Genomic DNA, 14113 nt, shown 5'->3' on the forward strand with positions numbered 1-14113 from the left:
TTTCATGACTGAGAGACAGCAACTTTATTTATATGCATTTATTTACATCCGAATGATGACTGTGGCTCTTATCCTTGTCACTGTAGCTAATAACACACTTTGTTTTAATTAGAAGCTCTACCAGAGCTAAGTGATAATGCTGAGATTGTTTTGTACCTTAAGACACATGAAAGGCATTTTAGTGGTCTTTTCCTGTATGCCATTACTGATGATGCAATACACGTTTCTGTGTCAAGTAATTTTCATGCTTAACCCAAAAGTGATTAGCACTTGTTATGACATTTTGTTTTGTTTTGGATTGTAAATTAACTTATGATCGCAAAAGATTGACAGACACCACAAGGACTAACAGATGTTACGTCCTTTCGTGATCTCTTTGTCTGATAATGCATTGGTTTGTACTAGATAGTTGTACCCATACAACTTAATCCACATATCACCACCTCCCTCTTCACTGTTTAACATGCCCTTTTTGACTCTCTTTATGAGCACTGTTACCTCACAAATTCTCTTATTATGCACAGTCATCTTGTGTGTACTGTGCCTTCATCAGCTCTCATATTGTGCACTGCCCTCACCAGCTCTCTTGCCATGCGCTGTGCTCAGAAACTACTCTCTGGGCACACTTACTTTCCTTGCAATTACAAAATTACTCTGTAGGTGGTTTGCTAATTTTTCAGTGTTTAAGATTTTCACATAAACAAATGCCTAATATATATATATATATATATATATATATATATATATATATATATATATATATATATATATATATATATATATTGATTTATTTATTTATTTATTTTGCTTTCTCGCTGTCTCTCGCGTTAGCGAGGTAGCGCAAGGAAACAGACTAAAGAATGGCCCAACCCACCCACATACACATGTATATACATACATGTCCACACACGCACATATACATACCTATACATCTCAACGTATACATATATATATGCACACACAGACATATACATATATACACATGTACATAATTCATACTGTCTGCCTTTATTCTTTCCCATCACCACCCCGCCACACATGAAATAACAACCCCCTCCCCCCTCATGTGCGCGAGGTAGCGCTAGGAAAAGACAACAAAGGCCACATTCGCTCACACTCAGTCTCTAGCCTTCATGTAATAATGCACCGAAACCACAGCTCCCTTTCCACATCCAGGCCCCACACAACTTTCCATGGTTTGCCCCACACGCTTCACATGCCATGGTTCAATCCATTGACAGCACGTCGACCCCGGTATACCACATCGTTCCAATTCACTCTATTCCTTGCATGCCTTTCACCCTCCTGCATGTTCAGGCCCCGATCACTCAAAATCTTTTTCACTCTATCTTTCCACCTCCAATTTGGTCTCCCACTTCTCCTCGCTCCCTCCACCTCTGACACACATATCCTCTTTGTCAATCTTTCCTCACTCATTCTCTCCATGTGACCAAACCATTTCAAAACACCCTCTACTGCTCTCTCAACCACACTTTTTATTACCACACATCTCTCTTACCCTATTACTACTTACTCAGTCAAACCACCTCACACCACATATTGTCCTCAAACATCTTATTTCCAGCACATCCACCCTCCTCCGCACAACTCTATCCAAAGCCCACGCTTGGCAATCATATAACATTGTTGGAACCACTTTTCCTTCAAATATACCCATTTTTGCTTTCCGAGATAACGTTCTCGACTTACACACATTCTTCAACGCTCCCAGACCTTTCTCCCCCTCCCCCACCCTATGATTCACTTCCGCTTCCATGGTTCCATCCGCTGCCAAATCCACTTCCAGATATCTAAGACACTTCACTTCCTCCAGTTTTTCTCCATTCAAACTTACCTCCCAGTTGACTTGTCCCTCAACCCTACTTTGCCTAATAACCTTGTTTTTATTCACATTTACTCTCAGCTTTCTTCTTTCACACACTTTACCAAACTCAGTCACCAGCCTCTGCAGTTTCTTACATGAATCAGCCACCAGCGCCGTATCATCAGCGAACAACAACTGACTCACTTCCCAAGCTCTCTCATCCACAACAGACTGCATACTTGCCCCTCTTTCCAAAACTCTTCCATTAACCTCCCTAACAACCCCATCCATAAACAAATTAAACAACCATGGAGGCATCACACACCCCTGCCGCAAACCTACATTCACTGAGAACCAATCACTTTCCTCTCTTCCTACACGTACACATGCCTTACATCCTCGATAAAAACTTTTCACTGATTCTAACAACTTGCTTCCCACACCATATATACCTTCCACAGAGCATCTCTATCAACTCTATCATATCCCTTCTCCAAATCCATAAATGCTACATACAAATCCATTTGCTTTTCTAAGTATTTCTTACATACATTCTTCAAAGCAAACACCTGATCCACACATCCTCTACCACTTCTGAAACCACACTGCTCTTCCCCAATCTGATGCTCTGTACATGCCTTCACCCTGTCCATCCATGCCCCCCATTTAATTTCCCGGGAATACTCAAGAAACTTATACCTCTGTAATTTGAGCACTAACTTTTATCCCCTTTGCCTTTGTACAATGGCACTATGCACGCATTCTGCCAATCCTCAGGCATCTCACCATGGGTCATACATACATCAAATAACTTTACCAACTAGTCAACAATACAGTCACCCCCTTTCTTAATAAATTCCACTGTAATACCATCCAAATCCGCTGCCTTGCCGGCTTTCATCTTCAGCAGAGCTTTTACTACCTCTTCTCTGTTTACTAAATCATTTTCCGTAACCCTCTCACTTTGCACGCCACCTCGACCAAAACACCCTATATCTGCCACTCTATTCATCAAACACATTCAACAAACCTTCAAAATACTCACTCCATTTCCTTCTCACATCACCACTACTTGTTATCACCTCCCCATTAGCCCCCTTCACTGAAGTTCCCATTTGTTCTCTTGTCTTACGGACTTTATGTACCTCGTTCCAAAACACCTTTTTATGCTCCCTAAAATTTAATGACTCTCTCTCACCTCAACTCTTATTTGCCCTCTTTTTTACCTCTTGCACCTTTCTCTTGACCTCCTGCCTCTTTCTTTTATACATCTCCCACTCATTTGCATTATTTCCCTGCAAAAATTTTCGAAATGCCTCTCTCCTCTCTTTCACAAATAATCTTACTTCTTCATCCCACCACTCACTTTCCTTTCTAATCTGCCCACCTCCCACGCTTCTCATGCCACAAGCATCTTTTGCGCAAGCCATCATTGCTTCCCTAAATACATCCCATTCCTTCCCCATACCCTTTACGTCCTTTGTTCTCACCTTTTCCCATTCTGTACTCAGTCTCTCCTGGTACTTCCTCACACAAGTCTCCTTCCCAAGCTCGCTTACTCTCACCACTCTTTTCACCCCAACATTCTCTCTTCTTTTCTGAAAACCTCTACAAATCTTCACCTTCGCCTCCACAAGATAATGATCAGACATCCCTCCAGTTGCACATCTCAGCAAATTAACATCCAAAAGTCTCTCTTTCGCGCACCTATCAGTTAACACGTAATCAAATAACGCTCTCTGGCCATCTCTCCTACTTACATACGTATACTTATGTATATCTCTCTTTTTAAACCAGATATTCCCAATCACCAGCTCTTTTTCAGCACATAAATCTACAAGCTCTTAACCATTTCCAACACTGAACACCCCATGTACACCAATTTATTCCCTCAATTGCCACATTACTCACCTTTGCATTCAAATCATCCATCACTATAACCCAGTCTCGTGCGTCAAAACTACTAACACTCATTCAGCTGCTCCCAAAACACTTGCCTCTCATGGTTTTTCTTCTCATGCCCAAGTGCATATGCACCAGTAATCACCCATCTCTCTCTCCATCCACTTTCAGTTTTACGCATATAAATCTAAAGTTTACTTTCTTGCACTCTATCACATACTCCCACCTCTCCTACTTCAAGAGTAGTGCTACTCCTTCCCTTGCTCTTGTCCTCTCTCTAACCCCTGATTTATTCCCCAGACATTCCCAAACCACTTTTCCCCTTTACCCTTAAGTTCGTTTTACTCAGAGCCAAAACATCAAGGTTCCTTTCCTCAAACATACTACCTATCTCTCCTTTTTTCTCAGCTTGGTTACATCCACACGTATTTAGATACCCCAATCTGAGCCTTCGAGGAGGATGAGCACTCCCCGCGTGACTCCTTCTGTTTTCCCTTTTAGAAAGTTAAAATACAAGGAGGGGAGGGTTCCTAGCCCCCTGCTCCCATCCCCTTTAGTCACCTTCTATGACACGTGAGGAATGCGTGGGAAGTATTCTTTCTCCCCTATCCCCAGGGATATATATATATATATATATATATATATATATATATATATATATATATATATATATATATATATATATATATATATATATATATATAATTTAACTTTCTAAAAGGGGGAACAGAAGAAGGAGTCACGTGGAGAGTGCTCAGCCTCCTCGAAGGCTCAGATTGGGGTGTCTAAATGTGTGTGGATATAACCAAGATGAGCAAAGAGAAGAGATAGGTAGTATATTTTAGGAAAGGTACCTGGACGTTTTGGCTTTGAGTGAAAGAAGCTCAAGGGTAAAGAGGAAGAGTGTTGTAGGAATGTGTTAGGAGTAAAATCAGGGGTTAGTGAGAGGACAAGAGCAAGGGAAGGAGTAGCGCTACTCCTGAAACAGGAGTGGTGGGAGTATGTGATAGAGTGTAAGAAAGTGAACTCTAGATTGATATGGATAAAACTGGAAGTGGATGGAGAGAGATGGGTGATTATTGGTGCATATGCACCTGTTCAAGTGTTTTGGGAGCAGCTAAGTGAGTGTGTTAGTATTTTTGATGTACGAGACCGGGTTATAGTGATGGGTGATTTGAATGCAAAGTTGAGTAGTGTGGCAGTTCAGGGAATGATTGGTGTACATGGGGTGTTCAGTGTTGTAAATGGAAATGGTGAAGAGCTTGTAGATTTATGTCCTGAAAAAGGACTGGTGATTGGGAATACCTGGTTTAAAAAGAGAGATATACATAAGTATACGTATGTAAGTAGGAGAGATGGATAGAGAGCGTTATTGGATTACGTGTTAATTGATAGGTGCGCGAAAGAGACTTTTGGATGTTAATATGCTGAGAGGTGCAACTGGAGGGATGTCTGATCATTATCTTGTAGAGGCGAAGGTAATGATTTGTAGAGGTTTTCAGAGAAGAAGAGAGATTGTTGGGGTGAAGAGAGTGGTGAGAGTAAGTGAGCTTGGGAAGGAGATTGTGTAAGGAAGTACCAGGAGAGCTGAGTACAAAATGGATAAAGGTGAGAACAAAGGACGTAAGGGGAGTAGGGGAGGAATGGGATGTATTTAGGGAAGCAGTGATGGCTTGCACAAAAGATACTTGTGGCATGAGAAGCATGAGAGATGGGCAGATTAGAAAGGGTGGTGAGTGATGGGATGAAGGAGTAAAATTATTAGTGAAAGAGAAGAGAAAGGCATAAGGCATTTGGACAATTTTTGCAGGGAAATAATGCAAGTGACTGGGAAATGTGTTAAAGAAAGAGGCAGGAAGTCAAGAGAAAGGAGCAAGAGGTGAAAAAGAGGGCAAATGAGAGTTGGGGTGAGAGACTATCATTGAATTTTGGGGAGCATAAAAAGATGTTTTGGAAAGAAGTAAATAAAGTGCGTAAGAAGAGGGAACAAATGGGAACATCAGTGAAGGGAGCTAATGAGGAGGTGATAACAACTAGTGGTGATGTGAGAAGGAGATGGAGAGAGTATTTTGAAGGTTTGTTGAATGTGTTCGATTATAGAGTGGCAGATATAGGGTGTTTTGGTCGAGGTGGTGTGCAAAGTGAGAGGGTTAGGGAGAATGATTTGGTAAACAGAGAAGAGGTAGTAAAAGCTTAGCTGAAGATTAAAGCCGCTTTGGATGGTATTGCAGTGGAATTTATATATAAAAAAAAAGAGGGTGACTGTATTGTTGACTGGTTGGCAAGGTTACTGAATGTATGTAAGACTCATGGTGAGGTGCCTGAGGATTGGCGGAATGCTTGTATTGTGCCATTGTACAAAGGCAAAGGGGATATAAGTGTGCTCAAATTACAGAGGTATAAGTTTGTCGAGTATTCCTGGGAAATTATATTGGGGGTTATTGATTGAGAGGGTGAAGGCATGTACAGAGCATCAGATTGGGGAAGAGCAGTGTGGTTTCAGAAGTGGTAGAGGATGTGTTAATCAGGTGTTTGCTTTGAAGAATGTATGTGAGAAATGCTTAGAAAAGCAAATGGATTTGTATGCAGCATTTATGGATCTGGAGGAGGCATATGACAGAGTTGATAGAGATGCTCTGTGGAAGGTATTAAGAATATGTGGTGTGCGAGGCAAGTTGTTAGAAGCAGTGAAAAGTTTTTATCGAGGATGTAAGGCATGTGCACGTGTAGGAAGAGGGGAAAGGGATTGGTTCTCAGTGAATGTAGGTTTACGGCAGGGATGCATGATGTTTCCATGGTTGTGTGATTTGTTTATATATGGGGTTGTTAGGGAGGTGAATGCAAGAGTTTTGGAAAGAGGTGCAAGTATGCAGTCTGTTGTGGATGAGAGAGCTTGGGAAGTGAGTCAGTTGTTATTCGCTGATGATCTAACGCTGGTGGCTGATTCATGTGAGAAACTGCAGAAGCTGGTGACTGAGTTTGGTAAAGTATAAGAAGGAGGAAAGCTGAGAGTAAATGTGAATAAGTGCAAGGTTATTAGGTACAGTAGGGTTGAGGGACACGTCAATTGTGAGGTAAGATTGAATGGAGAAGAACTGGAGGAAGTGAAGTGTCTTAGATATGTGGAAGTGGATTTGGCAGCGGATGGAACTATGGAAGCGGAAGTGAATCATAGGGCGGGGGAGGGGGCGAAAGTTCTTGGAGCGTTGAAAAATGTATGGAAGTCGAGAACGTTGTCTTGGAAAGCAAAAATGGGTATGTTTGAAGGAACAGTGGTTCCAACAATGATATATGGTTGCAAGGCGTGGGCTATAGATAGAGTTGTGTGGAGGAGGGTGGATGTGCTGGAAATGAGATGTTTGAGGACAATATGTGGTGTGAGGTGGTTTGATCGAGTATGTAATGAAAGGGTAAGAGAGATGTGTGGTAATAAAAAGTGTGTGGTTGAGAGAGCAGATGAGGGTGTTTTAAAATGGTTTAGTCACATGGAGAGAATGAGTGAGGAAAGATTGACAAAGAGGACAATGTGTCAGAGGTGGAGGGAGCGAGGAGAAGTGGGAGACCAAATTGTAGGTGGAAAGTTGGAGTGAAATAGATTTTGAGTGATCGGGGCCTGAACATGCAAGAGGGTGAAAGGCATGCAAGGAATAGAGTGAATTGGAATTATGTGGTATACTGGGGTTGACGTGCTGTCAATGGATTGAAAAGGGGCATTTGAAGCGTCTGAGGTAAACCATGGAAAGTTTTGTGGGGCCTGGATGTGGAAAGGGAGCTGTGGTTTCGGTGCATTACACATGACAGCTAGAGACTGAGTGTGAACGAATATGGTCTTTGTTGTCTTTTCCTAGCGTTACCTCGTGCACATGAAGGGGGAGGGGGTTTCCATTTCATGTGTGGCGGGGTGGCAATGGTAATGAATAAGGGCAGACAGTATGAATTATGTACATGTGTATATATGTATATGTCTGTGTATATATGTATATGTCTGTGTATATATATATATATATATATATATATATATATATATATATATATATATATATATATATATAAATATATATATATATATATATATATATATATATATATATATATATATATATATATATATATATATATATATATATATATATATATATATATATATATATATATATATATATATATATATATATATATATATATATATATATATATATATATATATATATGTATATATATATATATATATATATATATGTATGTATATATATGTATGTATACGTTGAGATGTATAGATATGTGTATGTGCGTGTGTGTACGTGTATGTATATACATGTGTATGTGGGTGGGTTGGGCTATTCTTTCATCTGTTTCCTTGCGCTACTTCGCTAACGCGGGAGACAGCGACAAAGTATGATAAAATAAAATAGATGATATATATATATATATATATATATATATATATATATATATATATATATATATATATATATATATATATACACACACTTACACACACACACACACACACACACACACACACACACACACATATGAGTAGGAGAGATGGGTAAAGGGCGTTGTTGGATTCCGTGTTAATTGATAGGTGTGTAAAAGAGAAACTTTTGGATGTTGTTGTGCTGGAGGGATGTCTGATCACTTTCTTGTGGGATGAGGGTTTGTAGAGGTTTTCAGAAAAGAGGTGAGAATGTTGGGGTGAAGAGAGTGGTGAGAGTAAGTGAGCCTGGAAAGGAGACTTCTATGAGTAAGTACCAGGAGAGATTGAGTGCAGAATGGCAAAAGGTGAGAGCAAATGACATAAGGGGAATGGGGGAAGAATGGGATGTATTTAGTGAAGCAGTGATGGCTTGCACAAAAGATGCATGTGGCATGAGAAAGGTGGGAGATGGGCAGATTAGAAAGGGTAGTGAATGGTGGGATGACGAATTAAGATTGTTAGTGGAAGAGAAGAGAGGCATTTGGACAGGGAAGTAGTGCAAATGACTGGGAGATGTATAAAAGAAAGTGGGAGGAGGTCAAGAGAAAAGCACAAGAGGTGAAAAAGAGGGCAAATGAGAGTTGGGGTGAGAGAGTATCATTAGATTTCAGGGAGAATAAAAACATGTTTTGGAAAGAGGTAAATAAAGTGCGTAAGACAAGAGAACAATTGGGAACATCGGTAAAGGGGCAAATGGGGAGGTAATGACAAGTAGCGATGAAGTGAGAAGGAGATGGAGTGAATATTTTGAAGGTTTGTTAAATATGTTTAATAATAGAGTGGCAGCTATAGGCTGTTTTGGTCGGGGTGGTGTGCGAAGTGAGAGGGTCAGTGAGACTGGTTTGGTTAAGAGAGAAGAGGTAGTGAAAGCTTTGCGGAAGATGAAAGCTGGCAAGGCGATGGGTCTGGGTGGTATTGAAGGGGAATTTATAATCAAAAGGGGGTGACTGTGTTGTTGATTGGTTGGTAAGGATTTTCAATGTATGTATGGATCATGATGAAGTGCCTGAGGATTGGCAGAATATATGCATAGTGCCATTGTACAAAGGCAAAGGGGATAAAGGTGAGTGTTTAAATTACAAAGGCATAATTTTTTGAGTATTCATTGAATACTATATTGGAGGATATTGATTGAGAGGGTAAAGGCATGTATAGAGCATCAGATTGGGGAAGATCAGTGCAGTTTCAGAAGTAGTAGAGGATGTGTGGATCAGGTATTTGCTTTGAAGAATGTATGTGAGAAGTACTTAGAAAAACAGTACTATTTGTATGTAACATTTATGGATCTGGAGTAGGCATATGATAGGGTGGATAGAGATGCTTTGTAGAAGGTTTTAAGAGTATATGGTATCGGAGGTAAGTTGTTAGAAGAAGTGAAAAGTTTTTACCAAGGATGTAAGGCATGTGTACGAGTAAGAAGAGAGAAAAGTGATTAGTTCCCAGTGAATATTGATTTGCATCAGGGTTTTTTTAATTTGGTTTTTGGATGGGGTAGTTTTGGAGGTGAATGCAAGAGGTTTGGAGGGAAAGGAAAGTATGCAGTCTGTTCTGGATGAGAGGGCCTGGGAAATGAGTCAGTTGTTGTTCGCTGATGATACAGCACTGGTGGCTGATTCAGATGAGACACTGCAGAAGTTGGTGACTGACTTTGGTAAAGTGTGTGAAACAAGAAAGCTGAGAGTAAATGTGAATAAGAGCAAGGTTATTAGGTTCAGCAGGGTTGAGTGACAAGTTGATTGGGAGGTTAGTTTGAATGGAGAAAAACTGGAGGAAGCGAAGGGTTTTAGATATCTGGGAGTGGACTTAGCAGCGGATGGAACCATGGAAGCAGAAGTGAATCACAAGGTGGGGGAAGGGGCGAAGGTTCTGGGAGCATTGAAGAATGTGTGGAATGCGATAACATTGTCTCAGAGAGCAAAAATGGGTATGTTTGAACGAATAGTGGTTCCAACAATGTTATATGGTTGCGAGGCATGGGCTATAGATAGTGTTGTTCGGAGAAGGGTGGATATGTTGGAAATAAAGTGTTTAAGGACAATTTGTGGTGTAAGGTGGTTTGACCGAGTAAGTAATGAAAGGATGATAGAAATGTGTGGTAATGAAATGAGTGTTGATGAGAGAGCAGAAGAGGGTGTTTTGAAATGGTTTGGTCACATGGAGAGAATGAATGAGGAAAGATTAATAAAGAGGATATATGTGTCAGTGAAGGTGGAGGGAAGGAGAAGCGGGAGACCAAATTGGAGGTGGAAGGATGGAGTGAAGAAGATTTTGAGTGATTGGGGCTGAACATACAGGATGGTGAAAGGCGTGCAATCAATATAGCGAATTGGAACGATGTGGTATATGGGGGTCGACGTGCTGTCAATAGATTGAAGCAGGGCATGTGAAGCGTCTGGGGTAAACCATGGAAAGTTTTGTGGGGCCTAGATGTGGAAAGAGTGCTGTGGTTTTGGTGCATTACACATAACATCCAGAGACTGAGTGTGAACGAGTGTGGCCTTTTTTGGCTGTTCCTGGCGCTCCCTCACTGGAGAGGAAGGGGAATGCTATTTCGTGTGTGGTGGGGTGGCGACGGGAATGGATGAAGACAGCAAGTATGGATATGTACATGTGTATATATGTATATGTCCGTGTATGTATATGTATGTATACGTTGAAATGTATATGTATGTATATATGTGTGTGAGGGCTTTTATGTATATACATGTGTATGTCGGTGGGTTGTGCCATTCTTTCGTCTTTTTCCTTGGCTACCTTACTAACGTGAGAGACCGTGGTTAAGTATAATAAAATTATATATATATATATATATATATATATATATATATATATATATATATATATATATATATATATATATATATATACATATCTATTATTTGTTTATTGCACATAATCACTGTTTCCCGCATCAGCGAGGCAGCACCAGGAAACAGACGAAAAATGGCTCATCCACTCATATATACACATATATATTCATAAATGCCATTATGCATACATATACATACATATACACATCAATGTATTCATACATGTGCATACAAACACATACATATACTTATATACGCATGTACGTATTCATACATGCTTGACTTCATCCATTCCTTGCGCTATCCTGCCCCACAGGAAACAGCATCGCTACTCTCTTCTTCAGTAAAGTAGCTCCAGGAAAACAGACTAAAAAGGCCATATTCATTCACACTCAGTCTTTAGCTGTCATGTGTAATGCACCAAAACAACAGCTCTCTATCCACATCCAGGCCCCACAGACCTAGGTCTTCCATGGTTTATCCCAGATGCTTCACACTCCCTGGTTCAGTCCATTGACAGCCTGTCAGTGCCTATACAGCAGATTGTTCCAGTTCACTCTATTCCTTGCACGCCTCTCACCCTCCTGTATGTTCAGGCATCGATCACTCAAAATCTTTTTCACTCCACCATTTCCCCTCCAGTTTGTTCTCCTGCTTCTCCTTGTTCCCTCCACCTCTGACACATATATCCTCTCTGTCAATCTTTCTTCATACATTCCCTCCATATGTCCAAATCCTTTCAACGCACCCTCTTCTGCTCTCTCAGCCACACTCTTTATATTTCCACACATCTCTCTTACCCTTTCATCACTTAATCGATCAAACCACCTCACACCACATATTGTCCTCAAACATTTCGTTTCCAACCCATCCACCCTCCTCTGTACAACCCTATCTATAGCCCAAGCCTTGGAACCATAAAACATTGTTGGAAGTACTGTTCCTTCAAACATACCCATTTTTTGCTCTCTGAGATAAAGTTCTCTCCTTCCACACATTCTTCATCTCTACCAGAACCTTTGCTCCCTCCCCTACCCCGTGACTCACTTCTGCTTCCATGGTTCCATCTGCAGCTAAGTCCACTCCCAGATATCGAGAGCACTCTACTTCCTCCGGTTTTTCTCTTTTCTAACTTACATCCCCTAATGAACCTAATAACCTTTACTCTCAACTTTCTCCTTTCACACACTTTTCCATACTCAGTCACTAACTTCTGCAGTTTCTCACACGAATTAGCTGCTAGAGCTGTATCATCGGCGAACAACAACTAACTCACTTCCCAGGCCCTCTCATCCCCAACAGACTGCGTACTCACCCCTCTCTCTAAAACTCTTGCATAACCTCCCTAACCACCCCATCCATAAACAAATTATCAACCATGGGGCCATCTTACACCCCTGCCGCAAACCGACATTCACTGGGAACCAATCACTCTTCTCTGTTTCTACTCGTACATATGCCTTACATCTTTGGTAAAAACTTTCACTGGTTTTTGCAACTTACATCCCACACCATATACTCTTAAAACCATCTACAAAGCATCTCTATCAACCTTATCATATGCCTTCTCCAGACCCATAAATGCTACATACAAATCCATCTGTTTTTCTATGTATTTCTCACATACATTCTTCAAAGCAAACACCTGATCCACATATCCTCTACCAATTCTGAAGCCACACTGCTCTTCCCTACTCCGATGCTCTGTACGTGCCTTCACCCTCTAAATCAGTACCCTCCCATATGATGTCCCAGTAATACTCATCAAACCTATGCCTCTGTAGTTTGAACACTCACCTTTATTCCTTTTACCTTTGTACAGTGGCACTATGGATGCATTCTGCCAGTCCTCAGGCACTTCACCGTGGTCCATACATACACTGAATATCCTTACCAATCGATCAACAACACAGTCACCCCCTCTTTTAATAAATTTCACTGCAATACCATCCAGGCTCGCCACCTTGCCAGATTTCATCTTCCGCTCTCTCAGTCAGAGGTTAAGTAGTAGTGAAACACGCCTATTATGAGAACTACAGCGACTGGCTGCCACATCTGTTGTGAGAGCTACATCACCTGGCAACCACGCCTGTTGTAAGAACAAACTATAGTGGGTGTCAGACTTGCTGTGAGTTCTAGTGACTAACTTCCTCACCTGTCTGACTGGCTGCCTTATCTGTTGTTAAAGAGAGATACATTGATTTCTCAACACTTTTATGAGAACTATAATGATTGGCTAATTTGCCAGTTGTGAGAGCAATAATGACTAGCTGTTACACCTCATATTAAGCTATCATGACTAGCCATTAAATCTCTGAAAGTTACAGTGACCTTGGATGACTTGAGATAGTCTGTACACCAGAGCTCCTTTTTTTCCCATTAAACTGCTCCTGCAATCACATCCTTAAAGGAAGAGGGTTATTAACAGTGAAGGATTTATATATTAGAAATATATATGAGTTTGCATAAGAGTTAAGTACCATGTTTGTTGCATAAGAAAAATGTCTGCTTATCATCATGCATTTGATTGACATTCATGTTGAATGTATATGTTTATCATCGTGCATTTGATTGACATTCATGTTGAATGAATAATACTACCCTCTTCCCTTTGCAGTGTCTTGATAGAATGTTGCAATGTATATATACTGCAGTGCAGGCCACCTTGTCCTCCTGGAATGTGTATTTGCGTGAGTGTGCCTACATTTTTGCTTAGATATGCATGTTAAATGGATCAGATAATAGAAAGGGAGAGAGAGAGGAAGAGAAAGAGAGAGCAAGAGAGCATTCACTTGGAACCACCAGTGTTGTCCTCTTGTATGAGAAGAGTGGATTAGGTGAGCCTCACAGCATTATCTTAGCTTAGCACCACCACAGTAAGTGTGGTAATGACTGTGGTTTGGGACTTCACAGGGATCACTACTTCACCTCAGTGAGCTGGGTCGATGCCACAACCATCAGTGTCGTCTGGATGAACCGTGCCCAGAATATCTCAGTTATCACCATCTGCTCACCGCCCATGTACTTCTGTGAATCAGTGAGTTGCTAATGATAAGTTTATCTAACATTACAATATCGCATGCTCTACTTTAAGTA

General features: G+C 40.8%; 1 protein-coding gene across 5 annotated transcripts in view; it reads left to right on the top strand.

Annotated features, from left to right (window-relative positions):
- The window catches only part of Dpp10 (Dipeptidyl peptidase 10), a 788027-nt gene that overhangs the window by 614819 nt on the left and 159095 nt on the right, over positions 1 to 14113 (top strand). For all 5 annotated transcript variants that reach the window (XM_071671396.1, XM_071671390.1, XM_071671391.1 and 2 more), the window contains exon 9: positions 13931 to 14054. In XM_071671396.1, coding sequence (XP_071527497.1) covers positions 13931 to 14054 — 124 coding nt within the window. The remainder of the gene's footprint in view (positions 1 to 13930; positions 14055 to 14113) is intronic.

The sequence above is a fragment of the Panulirus ornatus genome, chromosome 16 (genome assembly GCF_036320965.1).
Source record: "Panulirus ornatus isolate Po-2019 chromosome 16, ASM3632096v1, whole genome shotgun sequence".
In the NCBI taxonomy this organism is placed as follows: domain Eukaryota; kingdom Metazoa; phylum Arthropoda; class Malacostraca; order Decapoda; family Palinuridae; genus Panulirus; species Panulirus ornatus.